The sequence below is a fragment of the Poecilia formosa genome, unplaced genomic scaffold (genome assembly GCF_000485575.1).
Source record: "Poecilia formosa unplaced genomic scaffold, Poecilia_formosa-5.1.2 Scaffold0, whole genome shotgun sequence".
In the NCBI taxonomy this organism is placed as follows: Eukaryota; Metazoa; Chordata; class Actinopteri; order Cyprinodontiformes; family Poeciliidae; genus Poecilia; species Poecilia formosa.
In genome coordinates, this window is record NW_006799939.1 from 1,743,639 (window position 1) to 1,754,939 (window position 11,301).

The 11,301-nt window shown below is 39.3% G+C and overlaps 1 protein-coding gene across 2 annotated transcripts in view; it reads left to right on the forward strand.

Moving 5' to 3' along the window:
* The window catches only part of LOC103133410 (growth factor receptor-bound protein 10-like), a 70,341-nt gene that overhangs the window by 20,491 nt on the left and 38,549 nt on the right, over positions 1-11,301 (forward strand). For both annotated transcript variants that reach the window (XM_007545222.2, XM_016669390.1), the window contains exon 4: positions 8,889-9,174. In XM_007545222.2, coding sequence (XP_007545284.1) covers positions 8,889-9,174 — 286 coding nt within the window. The remainder of the gene's footprint in view (positions 1-8,888; positions 9,175-11,301) is intronic.

Genomic DNA, 11,301 nt, shown 5'->3' on the forward strand with positions numbered 1-11,301 from the left:
TGGGTTTCTTGCACTGTAAACATTTAAGCTGTTCAAAGGGTGTTCTGCATAGACACTGTGTGCCAATATAATTGTTCTGTTTAACTAATTGTGCCATACAGGGTCCATCCATGACAATCGGAGCATGAGATTTAAGTACAATATTGGCTCAGCATGAGAGGTAAAGGCGGGGAGTCTGTGAAGGCTCTGTCAGTGAATGAGAGCGCTTGGCTCGGGCATGGGGAGTAAATGGAGCAGAAATTACATTGTCATTTTTCAGCATCAGGCAGGTTGGATGCATCTCCCAAACAGTGGAATACAGATGACTGTAATACAGCAATACTTGTGTTCAAACAGCGCAATGTACATGGTGTTTGTGTAATGATGTGGTAATAATCTAGCAGCATTAAATCATTTATAATTTTTTCTCTGTTCTTTTGAATGCGTCACATGATTAAAACGAAGAAGTGCCTATAGATTAGTAACAAGACTTATTATTAAAGTTTGACCTGCAGATGATGTGTGATTCTCCAGTTTTGTGCAGATTCTGAATCCTCTTTAGGAAATATGGGAGGACAAAGGAGCTTTTTATAACAAAGACAAATTAGTTACACAATTGACATTTTAAACTGCCTTTATTTTGTTAGCAATTTGCTCATTTACTGCAGCCTATGTTTGTAAAACATCAGGAACTGGACATATTCCTTAGAAAATGCAGAACGGTACTGTGACTCTCGAAGGCTGCCAACGTTTCAAAGTCCAGGATGTTTCGTCACAGAGGTTGGAAGCTCAACAGCACAAGGCAGAGCTTTCCTTTGCTTCATTTATCCTTCCAATATTATCCTGAAAATCTTTCTCACTCACTTTTCACAGCCTGTACAGATGAGGCTTGGTTTACTTCTAAATACTTTCTTACATCTCTGTGCTTCCTCTGACTTCATCTGCAAACACCTTGCCGGCAAACTGTCAACCATTTTCGTTCAGTGACAACTTTGACACACAAAGACAGGTTTCTGCACCAAGACGAGTTTCTGCATTGAGTGGATGCAGATTTGTATTCGTCTCCAACCAGGCAACCGCTGTTCAGGGCCAAAAAGCTTAAAATGGTCAGAATTTAGTCAATAAATGATGTGTTTGCTCACTTTCAAATCAAAACTCCACTCCACTTCAGTTGTTTCAATTGACCACATGCAAACATCTGTATTTGCAAAAATACAGATGCTTGCATGTATGCATTTCTTATTGCATATTGCTCGTCTCCCTTTAATTTTAACCTGGAAGGATCCCATTGTTTTCCCTCTCACATTTAGAAACATAAAACCTTATCACTGGGAGGAACGACTCTTTTTTTTTTTATTTTATTTATTTTTTTTATCTGGACGTCTTGTGCTCTTTATCTGAGATAGTTGATTGTAAAACTTGGTTGGCACACTTTTTTTTTATTACGTTCTCACATATGAAATCTTATATATATATTTTTAAAAAAAGGTGATGTATTACTGTTTGCATTGACTGTGGCTATAAAGTTGTTAGTCAACTATGAGATAAAGTTATCTAAAGGGGACTTTGTAAAGACTGTGGTTTCATTGGCAACCTCTTAGAATGACCAGAATGTTATGTTCTCAAGATATCTTTCTGAGATGCGGCGGTCACATCCTGTTCCTTATTGTAACAAAGTCACTGATGGTGTCAGAATGGCACACGTTGTTTATGTGAAACGATAACGATAGCCTTTTCAGGGCAATGGGGAACTCAAGCAGATCCCTGCTGCTGTGATGGATCTTAACACTTTTTCCTTGCATGGAGACAAAGTGGCTGTACCGATGAGATATCAATTATTATGTAAACGCAGAACACTTTCAGTAGGTTTTTTTTTCTTTTACCATCGCCAGTATTATTGACTTTGAAAACATTCCCTCCACATGCCATGATCATCCTTTCACACATACATTCCTGCAGCACTTGCTCGAGAAGTAAAGAACCATATAAAGCCTGGATCTTATCCTACAGGTGGGTAATAAACTCTGAAGGGACTGAAATGCTTCCAGCAGCTGTAATAGCATTCACAGCAAGCAGTAGCGTAGCTTCAGCTGAGGGGTGAGTGCAAGCATGCAACCGAAGAAATGAGATGGCGCTAATTACCTTAGTACACTGCAAGAATATAAATATGTTGTAGACTGTACAGTGACAGTAGTGATAGGTGCATGAAAAATTCTTTAGAAAATGACAGGAAATGCCAACTCTGTTCCAGACTGAGGGTACCTCTGTATTTTGTTGGGATATTTTTGTTTGGACCATAGAAAATTAGCAGACAGAGATAGTCAGGGTTACACTCAACAACTCAGTTAATTAATCTCTAATGTTGCAAATGATCAATCTCAGATAGGATGCATGTTTTCTGTCCCGTCTATTGCAGCGATTTTCTGAAGGTCAAGCTTTCAAATTATTGACGTGAACATCTACCAACCTTAGTCTTTCAAGTTATTGGGATATAATGTTCACCCCATTAAAAATTGAAAACGTTGTGTTTATGCTCAAAAGTAATAGATAATATGCTGACAGTGTTAACAACAGGAAGTGCTTTTATTTTGAAAAACCATTCATGTCTTTAGGTAGCTTGTAAATTGTCCACTCTTTTACTTACAGAGCAAAATATAAGTTTAGTGGCTACCCGCCTCCCTACTTTGAAACAGATGATGGTCTGCAAGATCATTTGGAAACCATATATTAAATCTGCATTTAACGTTCCAAAATTTAGAATAAATTTCAAAATAAAGAGTTAGGGAATGATCTAGTGCTTGGTCAAAAACAAAACACAATTTCTGAATAAACTTGGCAGAAAAAACAAAAAAAACAAGCCAATCCCATGCGTCATCATAGGGATGGTGGTCTCAGGCTTGAAAGTCTCCCCTTTTCCACAGCCTGTATAAGTGGTCATTATGGGGAATAACTTCTGTTTTAGTTTCATCGGAGTGGAAAATCGGGGTCTTTTTCACTGAGTACAGTTGTAAACTGTAACTTGGCTTTTTTACATTGTATTTAAAGTTAATGACTCTTCCTCTCTTGGTGGCCTTTTAGCCCGTGTAGAGGACTGCTTTTATTGTCTTCAGGCAGGACCTTTCACAAGGTTGTTGAAAGAAAAAACAAAAGCAAAAACTTCCCTTTCTATATATTTTTCAATTTAAAAAAATAATTGTCTAAACATTTCCCATTATTCTGGCTTGTAACAATGATCTGAAACATGCAAGGTGTAATGATAGTTAAAATAATAATTAGAAACAAAGTTTTTTGTCTCTGTGTAAAGTGTAACCAACTCTCTGGTTTCAGCTGAACATCATAGCTGTGGTCTTAATCACCTTGAATGTTTGAGTAATGGCAACATTAAACAAGAAATTAAAGACAAGCTGCCTTCATCTCCTTTTATTGGCACATTCTGTCAGGAACTGTTAGAGTAAACCAATAATATCACTATATTGTTTGTATCCATTTCAGTAACTGAGAGGAAAGAGCATGACACGTTTAACCAAAATGACGTTTATATGTCAAAAGATTGATTATGAGACTTGAGTCTAAAGTCTAAGCTTCAGACTTGAGTCAAAGAAAATGATTCCCTTTTTTCAGATACAATCAAACCCAATATTATTCATAGCCTTGAAAGATTAAAATTTCAAATTACCCTACAAAGCATTAATATTACTTCTCGTAAAAAAAAACAACAACCTATCTTTAATATTACAGTGCATTACTTTCACCCTGAGCCTAAGTATGAATAATTAACTGTATACTACATACATATATGCTCCGTCCTGTTCTTATCCCATGCTTCTTTTTTTCTTTTTCCCCTGTTTGTCCTGTTCACATTCTCCCTCTGCTCCTCTTTGACCCTCTCCCTCCAATCTGGAGCCTTGGTCCACAGTATGTGTGTGCGTGTGCGCGCGCGTGTGTGTGTGTGTGTGTGCTGTCACCAGAGGTATTGTAGCGAGCAACCCAGAGCAATGCTTTACAGTGCACTTGCTCTGGCATCGCTCCCACAGATTGCCTTTGAATAGAAACCCCTTTGCCAGGCTTGTAATGACGGGCCGTTGATCCCCCTTATGTGTGTGTGTGTGTGTGCGTGTGTGTGTTCAGTTTCTGTACTGTAAATGTAAACCCCATACTGTCCCCATTTTGTCTGTGAGAGAAAGACCCCTCCTTTTTGTTTTGAACTAGAGGGAACAAGTCCAGAATCCATAGTCTACATCCCAGGGTTAAGAAGCGCCACATGGGGCTGCCCTTCTCAACAATAGTCTTGTTTTTGTCCATCACTCTCTGACTAATGAGCAAAAAAGATACTCAGAACAATTCAGATTGTCACCAAGCTGTTCCCTTTTACAGTGTCTAACTGTTATTTGGAGTGGCTTAGGTGGGAAATCGATGTAAGCTGTGTTATTTATAAAACTTATTTGCTGGCTGTAGACGTTCAGAAGAGTAAGAAGGGTGTGGGTATCCTTCGAGAAGAAAGGGGCCGTAAAGGGATTCAACTTATGAGAGCAAAAACTGTAATATCATTGCCATCTTATGAAAAATCAAGGTTTTATATTTAGAACAGACTGGCACAGTATTTGTAATATAAAACAGTGGATGGAGTACAGTCTCAGAGCATAGTTAAGTCTGGGGCTGCATGATAACAGAAACACAAATAATTGCAATATAGTTGCTGGGAATTTAGATTAACTTTTTACGACTTTTTCTCCTCGTTCACAATTTCCTCACCACTTTCTGTGAGCGGGAGTATTTTGTCGACCGGATCTACGTGAAATTTCTACATCAAAGACAATGAAAGTCCCTTAAACTGGGCAAATATATTGTTTATTGCATCTCCCTTGAAATATAATAAAATAAAAACAGCAAAGAAGTTCTTTGGGTTTGTAAACTTCGACAAATTGATTTTGTATTTAAAGCAGATGGGTGTAGAGGCTCTGAACGTTCTTGGAGCGCTGTTTAATCCAACATCTGAAAACCGACAGGACGTGGCACAGCTGCAAACTCACCAAAACGTGGCCGTCCCTACGAACTAAGAGGCCGTGTGAAGAATGAAAGCCAAGAGACCGATGTTAACTCTGGAGGAGTATGTGGGAGCTAGATTATAAATATTGATGAATGATGAGCCAGAAGTGTAGTTGCTTCCACTTGAGTCTACTGTCTTTAAGCAGATAGGATTTGGGATAATCACACCTCTTAAAGAAAGAGTGTTTTATTTTAGCGATGTATTTCCTGACGGAGTGTTTGTTTGGTGTCCTCATATCTATTTACTGCTCAAACTGTTTCTGTGTGTCACTCCCTAATTCAATTTCTACCAGAATTAATACCCAGGTTATCTTCGTTCATCAATACTAGTACTTTATTCCATATAGATGCCTGTAGTGTAAGTTGATGACGGCTGAATGAAGCTGTCCCTGTTTGAGGAATGTTTTTACCTGTTGCTGATTCGTCCTTGATTGCTTGGTTGCACAGCCTTTTTGTTAGTCGAGTGAAGGTTTGGTGTTTTATTTTGGATTTGAGTTCTGTTAGCTGCTCTCACTGTGTTTGAATCCTACGGATCTATACACCTCAAATCACACTTTTTACTATGTCCACTTCGGATTTAAAAACCTCATTGTTTTTAATAATGTGCATGCTTGCCTACACTGGAGGTGCATGCTCTCAGTGTCATCAAACTGTCTTACGCCAGGGAGAGTGACGCACACCTTTGTTTGGTTGTGCAATTGTGAAATGCACCGGTGACTTCAATTGTATGATCGATAGTGACGCACAAATATTTCACGCCCCCTCTCCGCCCCCTCCCCAAGTTGTTTAAGACTTGCATTTCCTTTGTGTGCAAACACTTCTGCTAATCCAAAGGCCAAAGTAGGTCAGAACTTTTTTCTTCTGTTATTGCTTACTAGCTTAAGGGGACATGGCTGAACTAAGGAGAATACCAGATGCAGACCGATTGATGTGTTCAAGTGGAGTGCTCTCACACTATGTGCTAGGCGTTGGACTGATTCCGCTTTATATTAGGATATGTGTTTGTTATAGGCGCTCTTTGCGAGTTCGGCAGCTCTGTTCTGCTCCTTCAGTCTGACTTTTTATGCACCATGTGTCTAGTGGTATATAGCTCTTTAGCTCTCCAGGTTATCTATAAGTAGCTGCTTCAGCTTTCCTGTCACTATTAATACCCAGAGATTAACCACCTGTGACTCACAGGCACCTGTGAAACGACTGCCTGACACGTTTTCAGGAAAATCTCCGCTAAGACAACACTTAAGGTTTTAATGGGTAGCTTGGAAGAGAGAAATGAGAATATTTACCGCAGCTCTGAAAGCTCCTGCTGCTGTTGTTCCCCCAGGCCTTTTTCTTTCTTTTTTTTCTCCCTTTAAAAAGAAAACTGTTGTATCTCTGCAGTCGCTTTGAAGCCCCTCAGATGCAACCTGAAACCTTACATCCATCAAATTACTGTTTGTGTTTCCTCAGTCAGCCTTTCTGCTTAAGAATGGGACTTTTGCTAACTTTAAAGTGGCCTGACATCTGCAGCACCTCATATGATGCAGCTGTTTGAACCCGGAGCTGTGAAGTCGCTAAGCTTTAGCTTCGTCTAAATACACCTGAGAACTGTTGAATGGTTAATTTACATCAGTCAAAAATGTTAACATTAAATTCATTCATTAACCCTCCAGGTAATAAAAACTTACAAAATTAGAAGATTATGTAAAACTATTTATTTTAATCAAATGGTGTTCTTACCAAAATGACAGTATGTGAAAAACATAAAGTGTGTCATGGAGGTGATCAGCCTGAAAACAACAATCTACTTTGATTCTGACTGTCTCCACTCTTCTCCAATGTTGTGGGACATTGACTGCCAAATGAAATTCTACATTTATTTTCACGTCTACGTGTGGCGGATATTAAAGCTCTGACTCCAGCTGCAACACCCACCTTGTGACTCTCAACCAAACTCTTGAATGGACTTCCATTAACAACCTTCTCGAGTCTGGGATCATTACGGTCGCTTGTGCACCATTTTCTTCAAAAATGTTTCCTTCCACCAAACTTTCCTTTTGAAAACACTGGGTACAGCACTGTCTTAATAGTCAAGTTCTTCAGCAATGACATTTTGTACCTTACTCTCATTGTGGACAATGCCAGTGCCTATTTCAGTAAATTCTTATGACTGTTTTGCAGGTAATGAAAACAAAACTCTGTATATAATTGTGGAACATTTTTATAAAGCACTGCGTTGATTAAAATTCCTTATTAGAGGTCAGACAAAGCAGGCAGTCTGTATGTATATGTCTTCTCTTCTGCAGGATAACAGGTCTAATCCCTTGGGTAGTTTCCATCCTCTATTACTTTTTCTGGAGTTTCATGAGTCTTTTTTATGATTAGAGATTGTCTCCCCCTAGTGGTGGACTCTTTTTGCAGCTGCATTTGTGAAGTGTGAATACACCAGCTTGATGATAAACTTTTAAAGATTTCTTTTTTTCTTTTTTCAAAATGAATAACTTGTTAAAAGATTAATCACCAGTGCAGCTTGTAATTTAAAATTGTGCAAAGTTAGACACCCATTTCACCCCAGATGATGAAAGTTTCATAGCATAAAGCAATTAGATTAGAATTTCCCCCTCAGCCGAGATGACACTTCTTGAATTTCAATGTGCCTAGAGGTTTTCCAAAGGGCTTTGTAGGATAGATTCTTCCTCCGAGAAGTATTTCTCATCTTGACTTCTAAATACATTTAAAAGCTAGATGTTTGAAACGTGGTGAACTGAGAGCCAAGGCTGGCTTCTCGGCTCAGAGTCCCAGTGGTAAGGAGTTCAGAAGTGCAACGGGCAGGTTTGTGCCTGCACCTGATTTCTCTGGAGATTAGGACTCGCTGGGCAGAACAATGTACGTAGTCAAGACTGTCTTCCTGATGAAGCAACTGGGCAAGACTAGGTAGCTATCAGTGTGTTTCTATGTGGTCTTTTGACACACCTACAAACATAGATAATGAAGATAAGGGAGAAATGAGAAAATACTTAAGACTTTATTTTTTGCTTAGCGCAATCTAAGCATTATCTTGCATGTTTTAACTTTTTGCCTTTAAAAATGTATTGTCCAGCAACTTTAAAACATCTGGAAATTCAAAACATGACAGAACTGCCAAGCCTCCCAGGACGTGGCAGTCCGTAAAAACTGAAACCCCGGAAAAGGAGAGCAATGATCAGTGAACTGGGCCAGAATCCCACGGTAACTCTGGAAGAGATGCAGAGATCCGCAGCTCAAGTGGGAGAAACAAATTTTTATTTTTTTTTATGCTGCCTAAATCTGGAACAACCTCCCTGAAAACTTGATATTTTCAGAAGTGGTTGTATACTTTAAACGTGGACTGAAAATATCTTGGCTTTCTACACCTTCTGATCAAAGCAGCCAGCTAATGAACTGTATGAAACATTTGTTTCTTTCATGCCGTTAGTGTCTGTATTTTAACATTATTATTTCATGCCATGCTTTTGTTTTCTTTTGCTCTTTCCTTTGATGTTTTATGAAGCACTTTGAATTGCCTTGAGTATTAATGGTGCTAAATAAATAAACTTGCCTTGTTGTGCCTGTAGCTGTGCACTCTGTACGTCTGGTCCTGTACGTCTGGAGTGGCAGGAAGAAAGCTATTGTTGAACAAAAGCCACTAACAAGTCAAATTTTGCAGTTTTCTATGTAGGGAAAAGTGGAAAAGTAAGTGAGAGAAGGTGTTCTGGACAAAAGTGTAACAATCTGGAAGAATTGTGGTGGAAAACAAAATATAATTTGGAGTTTATTGTGACTTGAATAAGTTTTATGTTTGAAGCTTGTAAAAGCTTTTGCCGGGTGCTGTTTGTTGTGATCCAGTTTTTTTGTCGTTTGCCTGTCAGATGACGACGTCGACTTGGAGGCCTTGGTGAACGACATGAACTCCTCGCTGGAGAGCCTGTACTCCACCTGCAGCGGCCAGCAGACAGAGATAACCCCGCTACTGCACAATGGACAGAACACTTGTTCACAACACCACCACCAACATCACCATCATCATCACACACAACACAGCCAGCCACGGCACCATCACGCCTCCCCAGAGCCTCCATCTTCCTCCTCTTCGAATGTGGACCCCCCTCAGACTAAGCTCAGGCGCTCGCAGCCCATGCACATTCTTGCTGTCAGGTTAGTGGGGAGATAAATGTTTTTTTTTTTTTGTTTTTTTTTTTAATTTAGAAACCTCTGAAGCTGTTGCCCCCGCGGCCCGACCCCGGATAAGCGGCAGAAAATGGATGGATGGATGGATGGAGAAACCTCTCTAAAATCTGTTATGCAGCTATGAATGGAATAGTAGATAAAAACAGTTCCTTGTCACAGATGAGTGTTACTACACATCAGATTTGATCATATAAAGATAAAGAAAAAAAAAAAAAAAAAACTAATCGTTAGTCCATGGCCTGCTGTAAGGCAGCACGCATGATCACCGGCTTTTTGTTCCTTATGCTAAAAGCTTTAGCTCTAATAAATGTCTAACTTATGTCTCCTGATTTTGCAGAAAATTGATTCGTTGAAAGTTGGCATACGTTTTCCTACAAAGAGGTGTGTTGAGAAATAACAACAAAAGTAATCTTGAGGCACTTGACATTCATTACTTTCAGTTCAGTCACAGTTAGTTTTATATTTCATCCAGAAAGTCCAATATTCCAGCAGATGTCATTGAATTTTGAGAGTGCCACATACCCCTATTGAACTGACCAGGTGCAGGGCAACAGGAGAAAGGATCAACTTAAAAAAAACAACAACAAAAGACAGAACAGGCACAGAATCAGGCTCCGAATCGGCAGTCATCTGCCTTGAACATCACAGAAAGAATAGACAAAGACAGCTGCTGATTGTTGGCAATAAGAAACTGCCGAGTGAAAAAAAGAAAGTTAAAAACAAAACGTGGTTGAAGTAAATAGAAAATAAAATGTGATAATCCACTCCTCTGTTGGTTGGGGTCCATATCAGGAAAGCTGAAGGCATACTTAACTTGAACCAGACTAATATTTAACCTGGCCCTGAAAGTTGTCACAATGTCCGTCCTTCTGTCCTGAAGAGAACCTGATAACTAGACTGTTCGATACCATAGCAACCCCAAATAAACCTGCAGTGTGAGAGTCAAATGGTCGGGTCAGGAATATGAGAAACTGTGAGTTATTTAAAATGAGATAGAGATTGTAATTAAGAATAAGGACCCTCTGAAGATAAACTAAGGCCAGAGAAATCTGATCTCTCCTTCTAGTTTTCATCAGAGCCACTGCTGCTGCATTTTAAACTTTTATGGGTCAGATACAACAGCCCTTTGCACCCAACATAGGCTTCAGTCTTCTAATGGATTTGTTTTCACAGGTGTGACCTCTGCAAATAACAAAAACAAAAATCTCAAAAAAGTAGCCTGACCTACTGACCAGATTATCAAAGAGTTTACCGCTAATTCATTGGTCAACAACAAAAATTCTAACTTTTAGCTAACCCTTTTTCTCTAATAAATACACCACATCATATTTATGTAAGCATATTCTCTTCATCTTTTGCAGCAATAGTTATCACATATCTTTGTTTGGAGTGATTTTACAAGCCCAGTGCATATTTCCCTGATAGAAACATTCGAGCTCAGTCAGGCCTGAGAGTCCTGAGTTGCTCTGCCGAGTTCAGGCTGAAACTCGAGTTGTGTCACTGCAGTCTTGTGATTTGCCCCAGAATATCGTCTCGTTGAAATGCACATCTCTAGTATGCCCTTAAGCCTGGAGACTGTGACAAAAGACTTTTCTGTGTAAAATATTCTAATTTCCCGGTTCATTTTACAGACAAACATCCTCGTGATATCTTTAAACGATCCCAGTTTATAGCTTGTGCTAAATGAGTGACTTTGACTGCTTTTCTTTGATACGTATCATAGAAAACAATTTAATCTTCATCGATGCAGACAAGAACTTTTTGTATATTGTGATCCAAGTTTCATTCAGGTACTTTTTGACAAACTCTGAGTGGATTCATCTTTCAATCAGTAGCAGTTTTGTTCAACCACTCTACCTGGTTTTTAGAGGCCTGCACTAACATTTAGCTTATCGTAGCTTATTTTAAACATGTTCACATTCTCACAATTCAAATACAGTTTAGATCAGTGGTTCCCAAACTTTTTCTTCTGCGCCCCCCCAGTGGTTTCCAAACATTTTCTGCGCCCCCCCCCCCCCCTATGGATTACAAATGGCTGTCTGGTTGAAACGACGCGTGACGGGGAGGGGGCATCAACTTTTTTGGGGGCAAAAT